Here is a 14,481-nt window from a genome sequence, read left to right on the forward strand (position 1 = left end):
TGTACTGGCAAATATGTAGGACTGGGTAACTACACAGGTAATTATGGGAAAAATAACAAGGAATGTGCAAAAGATTAGAACTAAAAAGAGAGCTTCTGTCAAAGATATAGTTATCGAGTGTTCATAAATGAACTAATTTTGAGAAGGGAAAGAAGGATGGGGGAGAGTCAGAGATACCGGGGAGGGTGAGAGAGAAAGTGTTAGTTTACCTGTTACATTTCAACTTTGTTCAATGTACCACATGTCTGATCCCTTCTTCACCAGACTATTCAGATAACAGCAGGGTCCAAAGGATGACTCAGTAAGTATACATTTATATTGGAGCTTCTACTTATCTATCTCATTCTGCAATGTTCTCACCAGTGTTCTGCTTCTCTAGGGAACACAGACAGCCTCTCTGATTTAGAGGACAAAGGAAGCAGCTAACTCAAAAAAAGATTCTTTACTATGAAAACTCCATGCTTTTGAAGTTGAATTAATAAGTTGCCAGTGGTTTTCTGATAATTCTAACTAAAAAAAAGGAATCTAAGGGCTGATAAACGTTGAATGTTACTTCCTATCAGATATACTTCATCTGTGAACTCTTTGGGGTGGATAATTTAATTGTCTCTAATCTCATGGACACTTTGGGGACTCTATGTTATCATATAGTCAATGCATCTTTTGCTAAATGGTCTTTATTATAAAGGAGGGTTCATTTTTAGTGAGAGGAAAATATATTATGTAGAATTTTTCTTGTCATTGGTAAAACTTTTCTTTAAGATAGATCTTTGGGGAGAAACTTGAGATCATTCACTGAACACTGTGCAATTTCTCAAGTGTCTCTTCCTCTTACTTAAATCTGTGCCCAGTCCCTCAGTTTATCTGCAATGTCTGTCTAGTGGACTTCTATGGTCTTTGCATCCATTGTTTATTTTTGTCTGGACAATGTGTTCTCTTCATCATACCCATTTCCCCTCTACTAGTATGGATATCCTCGATGACTATTATTCTCATTTAATAGGTTGTGCAGTGTTTTGAGGAGTTCAATAAAAAAAAATCATCACAACATCTTCTGAAAAAGGGAGAATATGGAGCACCTCACCATCTAGAAATAATCACTTCTCATTGGACTCTATGCTTGATATCTTCCATGAGAGTAGCAAAATTTGAAATTCTATTACAAGTCTAAATCTTCCTCTTTGTTAATTATAAGCACTTACTTTATATTTATAAGCAATCACTCAAAGTTTTCTCTGATGTTGCATCTTTAAATGTATTCTGATAATTTTGATATATGAATGGAAGACATTATTGGAGGGTTTTTTAAGGTTATATTTTGCTGGACCAAATCCAAAGATTTTTAACATTTAACAAGCAAAAAGTATAAGTAAACATTTTATTTCTTGGATTTTTCAAATTTGTGACAACAGAAATGTAGTTGGATATGCAATAATTTTTGTGAAAGCCAGTCTCATAACCTTGGGTATTTGGGGCTGATTCATTCTTAATCAAATGACCAAGGGTTGAGCAAGCTCCAACAGAAATGGATAATAAGAAACTTGCTCCCCAAATCGATGACCCTCATGTTTACAGGCATGTTTGCTTTCCTAAACCTATCTTGCAGGAACACATTGGATGTTTTAGCTTTTTAATCTACTTCTTGATCTGACTAGTCCTCTGAAAATAATCTATAGATTATTTCTATCCCACACAACACATGACTGGATCAATTGTTTATGGAATTCTCCTCTCTACCATATTCCACATCAGGACAGTCTTGTTGGTCAAAGTCTGTTGGTACCTCCTGAATTTGACTCTCTACAGAACACTCCAAAGTAGCTTCTCCCCTTAAAAGTCTAGTTTTCCTTTTCTGAGCAGCTGTTCTCTCTGTTAGCCTGCCCGAACTTCCACCATTAATTTAAATTGGGAGATACCTCCAAAGGCCAACAGCATCTTTTTATAGGCTTTATCTAAGTATTTTTACTTACCACTCATTTTTTCCTTGTATAGATTATTAAATGCAGGAAATTATTAGTTTATTTGCTTTTGTTGAGTTGTAGAAAATATCCAGGTAACTGAAGTCCTTATCACTACAATATCACATCTAAATTATTGACTTCAGCTTTATTTCCTGAATTCTTCATCTATTTTTCTCTTAAAGTAATCTGTAGTATGGTCTGATGAAACTAAATTTAAGCCTGCTGCTATTCACCTGAATATACTTCAAAATGTTTCTCCAGAATCTAGTTACTGATTTTCTCAGAGTATACTTTCTTAAATTAAAAAAAATCGATTCTGCAATAATTCCCACCCCACCCCCAACACCTTAATCTATCTGGTTTGTTTTGCATAAAATATACGCTTCTAGAATCATACTAAAGTCATTGATGCCATGCCACTAAATTTCCGTTATACTAGTATTGTTAAGATTATCTGCTTACATTAGGGTCTCTAACTTCATTTCTCTCTTAGGAGGGAAGCCAATATGCACTTCTATTACTTGGTAATCACAGAAAGACAAATAATATTTATTCTATGAAAGTCATAGTAAAATTCTCCATCCTCTCTGTCTCTCAGCTCTGGGCATTCTCTCTGGCTTTCTCTCACGTCTGTAATGCTTATTCTTCTCCACTCTAACTACTGACTTCTCTGGCTTCTATTAAATTCTAATTAAAATCTTACCTCCTACAGGAAGCCTTTCCAAACCCCTTAAGTTCAATACCTTCTTCCTGTTAATTCCTATCCTACATTATACGTAGTTTGTTTTGTATAAACATTTGCTTGCTTGTTGTTTCCCCTCCTACATTGTAAGTATCTTATAGGCAGGGGCTGTTTTTTGCCTTTTTTATATCTCCAGCACTTAGCACAATGCCTGGTACATTAAGATGCTTAATATTTTTTTAATAAATGGACAGAAAGACGACAGATTTAAGCGGAAGAATGAAAGGCATATTTTTTGACATAGATAATGTCATATTTGCTTAACTCTGAATGTTTTTAGACATATTTTCTTTTCTTTTTTTCTTTTCAATTGGAGGCAAGCTGAGAGTGAGAGAAAAGAAATATTAATTGAAAAATGAAATTAAATGCTTTTTTAAAATCAGCTGCCTGTTTTCTTATCTACTGGGTAGATCAAAGGTTTTAATCAGTATCAAATTAGAATTAGGATCAAGATGTAAAGAAGACAATATGTATGATTATGACAAATGCAACATGGCATGTTTAAACTAACTGTTGTTGTGTAGAGGTGGATGCATGGAATCCCTGCAAAGATACAGGGACAGCCTCACCCAGAATTCCAGGGGACACTGTTGACTAAGAAAAATGGAAAATGAGAAAGTCAAAAAAACATAATCCTATTGCCATTTCATAAAGAAGTTCAAGAGATGGAAAACTGTCATATAAAAACAGTGACATATAGAGCTCAGAAACTATTTCAGCCAATAAATAACTGACTTCTGGGCCAAGCAGAAAGGAAGGGGAAAAGAGGGAGGTGGAGAGAAAAAGACAGAGCGATAGAGACAGAGACATAGAAAGAGAGAACAAGAACACATCATACATCAGCAACTACAAACCGAAGGGCCTTTTCATTTCTGAAAAATATGCAAGAGAAAAGTTCACTGATTAATCAAGGGTACACTTTATAAAAATACAAAAAGGAAATGTAAGCTTTCATGGACAATTTTCTAAGCTGAACCACATATTCACAAACACAACTGAGAAATTAGGAGAATATAGATTCTAGTGTGTCTATAATTTATTGATTTCACCCCACAAGACAAAATGCTGGCTTCCTAATACCTCTTCAAATAAGGTATGGGTCCACCCTCAGTTAATATTCTATTACAGCTATAAAGGCGAAATTATTCTTTGATCTTATGAGTATCAACATCAAACCTAGCATAAAACAGGGAGATATACACTCATATAACACATATAACACAGTATCATGTATGTCTTTTTCAAAATCCCAAATAGAAGATCTGCCTCTTGAGGACAAGATTTTCCAAATGTTACTATCTACCGATGACGTCATTTTAAAATTACTGAGTTGAGTAACACTATAATGCTTCCTCAGTGAAATTCACTGTAATTCAGAAGACATTTATTTAACTTCCAAAATAAAACCAGAGTGGCTAAAAAAATTGTTATCCAATTAAGATAACCAGATGGTTAGTATATCAGTATATTTGTATACACACATATACATAAACCTATATAAATATACATATTATTATTTATATATTACATGTTATATATTATTTTCCTACCAAGACTATATAGTTGCAAGTCAATAGATCACAATGTCTGCTGATACAGTCATAAAATCATTAGATTTAAAAGTAGAAGGAGCATTAGAAATTTCTTAGTCTGAACTATTTAAATTTTCTCCTTATACTCTTTCATTTGGTCACCTTATTATTTCTTATGAGTATAATTATCTTCTCCAAGGAGCTGAAACCCAGGTACAGCTCTAGTCTCCCTCTTGAATTGCAATTTCACATTACCAACTCCTTATTTAAAAGTAGTATCCTGTAGACATCTCAAACTCAACATGTCCCAAACAGAGCTTATTATCCTTGCCCCTAAATCAATTCTATTCTCAAAAATCTCTTTTTCTATCCAAAGGATTACTATTCTTCCAGTCATCCAGGTGCACTTCTTGGGGGTTGGTTATCCTTGACTTCTAACTCTCACACACTCTACAGAGAGTTACTACATCTTGACATTTTTACCCCCATCCACATCTCTCACCTAAACTTGTCTTTCCCCTTACAAAGTTATTGCCCATGTCTTTATTACTTCTTTTGTAGACAATAGACATAGCTTTCTAATTATACTTCCTGCTTAAAATGTCTTCTCATTCCAATGCTTCCTTTTACATAGCCACTAAAGAGACTGTCCAAAAAGTACACATTTTATCATATCTCCCTCCTCCTCCCATTCAATAATCTTCGATTGCTTTCTATTACCTTTGGGGTGAAATATAAATTTCTTTCTATGGCATGTGAAGGACTGGATCGCCTATCTTATTCCTAACTTGCCTATCTTGTTACACATTATTCCTCTTCAAGCATTTCCTGGTCTTTCTAAATGATCTTTTTTTCCCCCTGTTCTTCACAGATAACATTTCATCTCCTATTGCCATGTTTTTTGCCTTAGCTATCCATTCCATGTGTAAGGTCTCCCCCTCTACCACTGCCTCTTGGGATTCCTGCTTTCCTTCAAGGCTTATATCAAATATCACTTTTTATATGAGGGATTTCTTGGTTCTCTCAGAAACTAATGCATGCCCACTTTATCTTTTTGTATATACTTACCCATATACCCATTTTGTATATACCGCATATATGCACACTGTTCTCTCTTTTAGGATGTATTATGCTACTTAGGAAAAGGGGGTGTTTTACCTTTTGTATTTGTTAGCCTAGCAACTTCCATAAATCCTAAATGGAAACACTACTAGGCAGACACACAGTAGATGCTTAATGAAGTCTTATTTGCTGATACCCTCCTTTTGCATGTGGGATAACTCAGGCCATGAGCAGTGAAATGACTTTAGCAAGTTCATATAGATATTAAGAATCTGGGTCCTCTGAGTATATGGATTTCTCTCCACTATCCAACAAATGCATTTGTGCTTTCTATTTTGTACGAGTGAGAGATGAATAATCCGAAGGTTGTACATATATCTAAGAAATACCAAAATAACTCGAAGAAGCTTTGTACGGAGAACTTTGGTAAAGACACTGACAAGGAGTATGGCTGTGATTAGGAGTGGAAGAGGTACCCACATTGATGAAATTATATCTATTTTAAGTAGATAAAAATATAGTACTATCCATATACTAAGGGCTTGACAAATATATTATGAATCAAGTAATTCAAATATTTATGCACTCATTTTTATATGTTCAATTCCTAAATTAAAAAATAATCTTGACCTTTTACATTTCTATATTTTAAAATACAAGAAATGGGTGGGGGCTAAAGGAACCTTCACAACTAAGTCGGAGTGCTAAGTGTTTCCTTATTTCCCTTGAATGGTTTTAAAATTCTCCCATGGGTCGATCGTCTTTAGTAGGATAACATATTCCCCATTCCTGATTTAAAATGTAACAAAAACATTCACTCATGTGAGAAACCCATGAACTCTCAAGCACCTATTTATCAGACTTACACAGCGTAACATTTAAAGCTTGTGAGTCATCTTAAAGACAAAAGATTACTTTTCACCAACATCATGTGTTTGCTTTTCAATAGATCTAAAGATATAAGGTCCCTTTGTATTCTCTTGTGCAAAAGTCCCTCTTCCACAATGAGACACAACTCAAGGAATGTGCCCAAGGCATGTTAATGATATTTAATTATGTCAGATAACAATCAATTTCTGTTGTCTGCAAAATGCTCCAAGGCAGAATTATATTTACCATCATCAGTGATGTTCATATTAACTAATTTGGTTTCACCTCTATTTCTTTTCACTGAAACAATGACATTAACAAAAGCTAGACAATTGTAATAGGGTTGTTTTATCTCAGTCATGTCTGACTCTTCATGACCTCATTTGGGGTTTTCTTAGCAAAAAATTTGGAGTGGTTTGCCATTTCCTTCTCCAGCTCATTTTATTTATAAGGAAACTGAAGCAAAAAGGCTTCAGTGACTTGCCCAGGGTCACATGTTAGAGTCTAAACCAGATTTGAACTCACAAAGATGTCTTCCTGATTTCAGACTATAAAAGATGGTTTAAATAAGGGAACTAAACAATTTGCAAAGTTGATATTGAATTCTTGAATATTACATATTTAGATGTCAAAAATCTAGTGAAAAATGAACTTCAATTATCATTGCTTATTCCTATCTTTAAATTAATGCCTTAATTTTCACTTTAGTTAAAAGTTAGTAATGTATATAATTTATTATGTATATGCTTGGATTATATATTAGTTCAAGGAGTGAAATACTCTGAGGTAAGAAATTGGTTTTATAAACTTATGCTTCCCTATTTTAAGATGTAAATCACTGATATTAGTTACATATTTTTATGAAATCATGTTCAAAAATAAAAGTAATAAAACACGTATCTACTAGTAAACATAGCACTTCCTCTTCACCAATATACTGCCTTTATTTCATTTTGTCAGATGTTTAGTAAATAGTAGAAATATTTATTCATAATCATTTACAGAACCAGGAAAGTAGCCACTTAATAAATTATGTTGTTAATTTTCTATTAGTGATTCATGTTTGAATGATCATGTAGTCCACAGATTTTAGATACTATAAGATTAATTATTTAAAATGTCTTCAATTCATATATCATAGAGAGCTAAGCACATTAATGGTAAATGACACTGAAAATATTTTAAATAAAAAATGTTGAAAAACAGAGTCAGGAACCAAATGATCTATGAATTTCTTATAGACAATTGTTCATGATGAAAACTTCATATTTCTCCAGTCTCTGACTTAGTCTACAAATACTTCAATATCTTATATATATATTTTCCTTTATATATTTCATAAAGTATCTGTATCTCAAACTTCCTAGTCTAAAGCTTCAGATCTGACTCCAGGGTTACATTAGAAAGAAAGAAAGGGAAAAATAATAAAAGAGGAAGAAATAAAGATTAAAAGAAAAATAAGATAGACATTTCAATGATTTTGTTGCCTTTCACACTAAAAAATCAAAAATGGTCATACTATAAAAGGAAAAGTATGGTAATGTTCTATTTATACTGAATAAAATTGAATGGTTCTCTTCTCTTTACAGATGCAATTATATAACACTAAAGGTCAAGCCAAAATGTGAGAAACTTGAAAAGAAGAAACTGGAGGGAATTTAAAAAAGCAAGAGAATGTTTCTTTAATGAGAATTATACAGATTTAATATTTTCTGAGAATAATTTACAAAGTAACCATTTTGTTATTAGCTAGATTTCCCATTTTTATACATACATACATTTATAACTACACAACTATGTATAGATCTATTTGTATATATGTGGTTATAAGTGCCTGTATATGAACGATGCAAACATATACACATTTCTTCTAGTTATGGAAATTATAGTGCTTTATCATGAAGTTAGATGAGTATTAAAAATTAAGAGATCAAATTTAGACAGGGCCAAAGGATATTTGGTCTCGAATTATATTTATTTAGGTAGATGGGTAGTGCAATGTGTAGAATTTTGGATCTGGTATCAGAAAACATGACTCCAAATTTGGCTTCAGAGACTTGCAAGTTTTTTGACCCTGGGCAAATCACTTTATCTCTGCCTACCTCACTTACCTGATCTATAAAAGGAGGATAATTAATGGCAAGAACCTTTTGGGATTTGTTGTGAGATTAAAATAAGCTAATATTTAATAAGATGTTTTGCAAACCTTAAAAAAAGTGCTATACAGATAATACCTATTATTTTCTCTGTTACCATCTTCTCTGATTGCTTTCATCATGTCCCTTTCCCATAGATGCTATTCAATAACTAACTATTGAATGAATCTAATTCCAACCCCATCACTCTGAAGAATGCATTCCTTGGAATAATTATCCCAACTCACCTCACAGCATAGGTGTGTCAGTCCTCCCATTTCTGATTTCATTTTCATTTTATTCTGGATATTCTGGATCTCTGTTTTACACAATACAGTCTTCCCCATCCCTCCCTTCAAACCTGTTTATAACACAAGTCTCTTTCAAATACCTTATATTTTCTCCTTTCAAAGCCACTCTTGGCTTACTGGGTTGTATCCTTTACACATTATTTATCAGCATATAATTTATCAGCTGCGAATAGACAACACTAACACCAAACCAAAGACAATTGAACAATTTAACACATTTATAAAAACACTGAAAGTACCTGGACATAGGCTCTGCAAGAGCGCTCTCTTTTCTGAAGCTGATTCCATAAAGACAGCAGGTTAAACACAGAATAGAAAAAATAAGTTAGTGATAGAAGAAACCAAGAAAAATTTAAAAAGAACACATCTACACAAAATTTATTTATTGTGAACTACTTTCTAGAAGAGTATGACAGCTAAGCAGCAGCAAAGTGTAGCAATGATTTAGCAAGTGGTGGCTAGGAATCCTTTCAAAATGATTCAAGCTGAAAATCGATTAGTGACAAGATATTAACTATGTCAAGAAATCTTGCAACATACTAGTAAGACTTAGTAAAATTAGTACTTTTTATTAGTTTGAAGTTATACATCTCATATCACAGTTAGAAGTTAGTAATGAATAATGGAGAATAAATGAAGACAGTAGAACAAATTATGTTAAATGTTTGGAGTTCATTTCTCAGGTAACTGGTCTTTATCCTATAGAATATATAATGTGCCTTCTAAACTCTGAGTTCTTATGTACACCCCATTCTGCATGGGAACTACTTAGACTATGTGTATAGTACATGAAAACAATTTTACAGATGTAAAACAGATATCTGGTAATGACAGTGTCACCATGAAGACAAATACAAAGAGACAAGCCATTTTAGGTTGAAAGCCTTGATTTCTAGTTCTAACACTGTATTGACTATTTTTTCTAATCCTTCCACCAAAAAAAGAATTAAATATGATTTTAGAAACTTTGATAATAAACATATTTTGGGCATAGAGGTTGATATTTTTCTGGATAGAATATTAAAGGTAACTTTTTTACATTAATAATTTTTAATGGTAAAATTAAAACATAAGGGATGCTATGTGACTAGCAAAAGAATAAAAAAAAATCTTGGTTAGTTACTCCTTCCTTCCTCATTTACCCTTATTTCTCCAATCCCTAAGAAGTCCAGATTATTGAAGGAAGAAATCATTAAGCTTTAAGAAGCAGCTTCTCTGATGTCTTTTGTGTTCTAAGCACTTCTTCCCACTTTAATTCATGCATTCTTAACTGCTCATAGAGCAGTTGCTCCTCTAAAGAATGAGTGCAAGTAAATTAAGGGGGCTGTCATTTGGATCAGTGACTCGAATCACTATTTCGCAGACCTTCCTCCCTCCATACACTCTGGAATTTCAAAGCAGAATGCAATTGATTTGTACTGAGTTGACTTCGCAAACCTAATAGGAGACCACAAGAAATGAGAGCAAGCCAGCAAGCAAGTGCACAACTTCAGGATCCTCAACTGTTTAGCTTCATCATGCAGATTAATGTATGACAAACTGTATCACACAACTGAAAAGAGCCAAATGGGAAATGAGGAGAGCATAAAAAAAAGCTTCACAAATGAAAATTTGCCTGTTATGTCGTTATTTGATATTCAGAATAGGAAAGCTGATTAGCTGGAGCCAGTTAGAATGTGACATTAATTTGCCAGCTTTACCTGATATTGTCAGACATCAACATCTTTTTAAATAAAGATAAGTGGTATTTCTGTAACAAGTCATGTTATGGATATGTAACATTAATACGAATGGCTACTTCCACTATATTATCATAACACTTGCTGGCAGCAATATTCATTAATAGCATCAAATCAGCCTGGGCAACAATAGCACATTACATTTCCAGCATTCACAGTTTCTATAGACTTCTATAGGTTTATGTACTGTAAACAAAGTGGCCATCTTAAAAACAAAACACAAAATAAACAAAAAACAAAACAAAATTTTGATGCTTAACAGAGAATAAACTAATAATAATCTATGTTAAGGACATTAATGAAATTTGTCTTCTGAGGCTGACTTTGCAACACAAACATTATTTGTCATAAAATGATCTGGTTGCACTGTGGTGAGCAATTAATCTTTATTTCCTCCTCTCTTGATGAAACCTTTCCTTCAATATGGCACTGAATAATAGTGAGTGGAAGAACCATTCTGCTCTGTCATTTTTCATTCTAAAGGGGTATATTTATCTTTGGGAATTCCAGAGTTGAGACTTCAGTCTGTTGTTGCCAACTTCTAGTTTTCATAAATAGCATCTGATCTTCTAGTATTGAAAATTTAGTAGCAATAGTTTTTTCCCCTTCTACTGCTTTATGTGCACTAGTCAGTGAACACATAACATCGGAAGGGAGCAAATCTGATATACTTTTACCAGGAGGACTGCTTATTGAACTCATGAGATTAGATAGTTTATATAAATTATATTTTTTCCCATATATGGCATTTGCCTGGCCATATATAACCTTTCCTTACAAAGATAATCAAACACATTTTTAAAGCTATAAATTTATTGAAATCCACTATAGAATAATGATCATATAGCAATATTAATAATAATATTAAAGGTAGGCATACTTTTAAAATGTTAATGATGCAAAGTCTTCATAAATATAAAATCCAAACATTATGTATCATATTAAAAAGAAAATGTAAAATTCTTCATATATTTTAAAGGAAAAAACCTTCAACTTAACTAGGAGAATATATATATTTACATATAACACATGTATGCATACATGCATACATTATGTATGTCTATAAAATTTTCAAATCTTCATATGTTCTACTTAAAATGAACTCTACCACTGATTCAGGGCTTATAGAGAGACTATTTCCTTCCTTTTCTCTCTTTTATCATATCCAACTTGCCTTTTGATGATTAGGATGCTCACTTGTTACTTGCATTGCTTATTAGTTTTAATCTTCCATAAGTAAGTGAAGCAATTGATGAAAAAAATATTTTAACTTGATTCTAAATCACATTCATTCATGTTCACCTTCCCAACTATGTTAGGTTAAAAAGATAATAATATAATTTCACAAAAGGAAAAATATACCTTTAAATATAAATATTTAATTTATATGTAATATAATATAAAATTATAAATAAAAAATTATAAAAAATATAAATAAAACATATAAAGTAGCAGCTTAACTTTTTCTTTTCATTTCANAAATTATAAAAATATAAATAAAACATATAAAGTAGCAGCTTAACTTTTTCTTTTCATTTCAAGTAATTTTATTCTGGTCTTGACCAAATGGAAAATAATATAATTACTGTAAATTACATTACTAAATCATATTGACCATAGTTGGCATACCCTGACTCTAATGGAAGAAACTATTCATTTAGCAAAATGGAAAGAATAACTTGTTTTAACTTTGCTTCATCCCTCGTTCTTCACCTTCACCGCTTACCTTGTTTAAACTACGTGCAGCACTGTCTTTTCCACCAGGAGTTAGGTTTCGGAGCTGAACATCCAATAAGCCTACCAGTTGATCCATTGCACGGACTGAGTAGGTGATATCCCCAGCATTCAACTGATTCCTCGTCTGCTCAGCAAGCTCTCTGGCGATGTTAGCAGCTGTCTCACCAGATTTCAACTATAATTTTGAAAACAGGAGGCAATGGAAAGATATTTGGTGCCTGTCTTAGAATGTGACCTACTTTGAGTGTCTTTTGCTGATTTTCCCCAATCTATGTAAACCATAGATAGCAATATTTATCAATAGGATGTATTTGTGTTTCTATTTCTTTTGAAGTAAAAATCATATGGGAAGAAAATTTACATTTTATGTGTTTCTATGTTTCTATGTGTATATACACACATATACATTTTTTTCATGTAGTGGGAAAGAGGGGAACAGTATCTTATGATTGCATCCCAATAGGGTAACTCATTTTTTGAAATCCCCTTCCACCACTGCAGATCAGCATCTCATTTCATTAGAAAGTCACTTAGCTAAATGAAAGTTTAAATGGCTTTCCACTGCTAGTGTCTTCCCTGCAAGAAAACAATTATTGTCAAGTTGTTTTAATTTTTATAGTTGTTGCTCAGTCATTTTTGAGTCATATCCAACTTTTCATAAACTCATCTGGGATTTTCTTGGTAAATATAGTGGGATGGTTTGACATTCCCCTCTCCAGAATACTTTACAGATAAGGAAACTGAGGCAAACAGGGTAAACTGACCTGCCCAGGGTCACACATCTAGCAAGTGTCATGGCCAGATTTGAATTTACATCCTCCTGACTCTTGTTCCTCTGCTCTATTCACTGTATCACCAATGCCCTGATGATATTTAATGTCAAAAGAACATGAGGAAGGCAATGGCCCTCTTATGGTAGAACAGCAAAAGGGAATGGACAAGAGAATTGGAGGCCATAAGTAGAATTGAATCTATATCTTCTGAGACAGGACTCATATTGATTTCATCATCAGTTCATTGAAATATTGGAGGATGGGGATAACTAAAATAGTAAGAGTTTAGTTTAGCCACTGAGAGTCTAGAAGTAGTCAAAATATTCACCATTCTTTGAGTTTGCAAAGTATGGTGAATAATTGCCCATATTGGTCTGGTTAAGACAACTACCACATCTAAATGGAAGATAATTTTGTAGAGTTACATATTAAGTAATGATGTACATCACAAAATTAAAAATAAGTAATGTTTTTTCTTTTTCATTTAACTCAAAAATATAAGCACAAGTATTTTTCTTCATTATATTTAAAAAGAAAGTTTCATGAAAAGGGAAATCATTTGCAAAACAAAGACATCTAGGAAACATTACTGGAAATTGTCTCCATTTAGTTTTTTTTGTGGGTATAATTTTGGATGGTTCCTCTGAAGGATTTCTTTATTAAAATCAGCTGTCAATTATCATAGTAAGGGAAATTAGAAATTAGAGAAAAAAAGAAAGCTAAGAGAAAGTCCCTTAACAAAAGTTAAGTGTGATTATTTGTTTAAGTAGTCATGTTAAATAACACAAATGCTTATGAAAATAAAATATCTGTACTAGCAAGACAGGCTTTTCATTAATTATACAAATAAGAGTTGAACAGCAAAATGGCATATTGGATAAGGCACTCATAATGCTGCAAGAGTCAACAGGACACAGGTTCAAATCTTATTCCATATTCTTCATAGTTGTATCATCTTGGGCAAGCTCCTTACTTCCTCTTTCATATCATAGACAGAGATATACTTGATGCTTTCAAAGGTCCCTACTACGTTTGGATCTATGATGCTTTTAGCATGTGGGAAAACTGAAACATCGAGGACTCATCAATACTAATTCATTTGAGAAATAGCTCATTTTCTAAGTGCCCAAAAAAATTTGTTCATGATGGGTTAATACTCTGCAAACTCCTTGAGGACAGGAACTTTCATCTTTCTGACATCTGTAATAAGAAATGTGCCTGATACATAATGAGTGTTTAATAATGTTTGTTGATTGATTAGAATAATGAAATAATTAAAAATATTTTAGGACTGTATTGTCACCTTATATGAACATACTAAGCTTGGCTCCACAGAGTTAGATTTCATTAAAATAGAAAGCACAAGATAGAATCCTGGAATTCAGAGTTCCAGATGGTCATCACTATTGTCTTTCTGTGAATTCATTATTCTAATTCATGAAACATCAGTAAAAAGAATTGCCTCCTACTATCCTAGAAGAAAATTGCAACAGTATAAACTACATATGATATTATGTATGTTTCTTAAGGGAAAAAATACTCTGATACTTAATAATTTTTCTAGACTTCATATATTAAGAACCAACCATTTTTTAGAGATCAACGGTAAAAACAAGAAA

The 14,481-nt window shown here is 32.7% G+C and overlaps 1 protein-coding gene across 18 annotated transcripts in view; it reads right to left on the reverse strand.

Annotated features, from left to right (window-relative positions):
- The window catches only part of ADGRL3 (adhesion G protein-coupled receptor L3), a 525,728-nt gene that overhangs the window by 178,077 nt on the left and 333,170 nt on the right, over positions 1–14,481 (reverse strand). For 14 of the 18 annotated variants that reach the window (XM_044681583.1, XM_044681575.1, XM_044681579.1 and 11 more), the window contains 2 exons: positions 12,079–12,264; positions 8,853–8,891 (listed from right to left, as the gene is read on the reverse strand). In XM_044681583.1, coding sequence (XP_044537518.1) covers positions 8,853–8,891; positions 12,079–12,264 — 225 coding nt within the window. The remainder of the gene's footprint in view (positions 1–8,852; positions 8,892–12,078; positions 12,265–14,481) is intronic. The other 4 variants (XM_044681578.1, XM_044681582.1, XM_044681581.1 and 1 more) reach the window with 1 other exon arrangement.

The sequence above is a fragment of the Gracilinanus agilis genome, chromosome 6, assembly GCF_016433145.1.
Source record: "Gracilinanus agilis isolate LMUSP501 chromosome 6, AgileGrace, whole genome shotgun sequence".
NCBI classification, from domain to species: Eukaryota; Metazoa; Chordata; class Mammalia; order Didelphimorphia; family Didelphidae; genus Gracilinanus; species Gracilinanus agilis.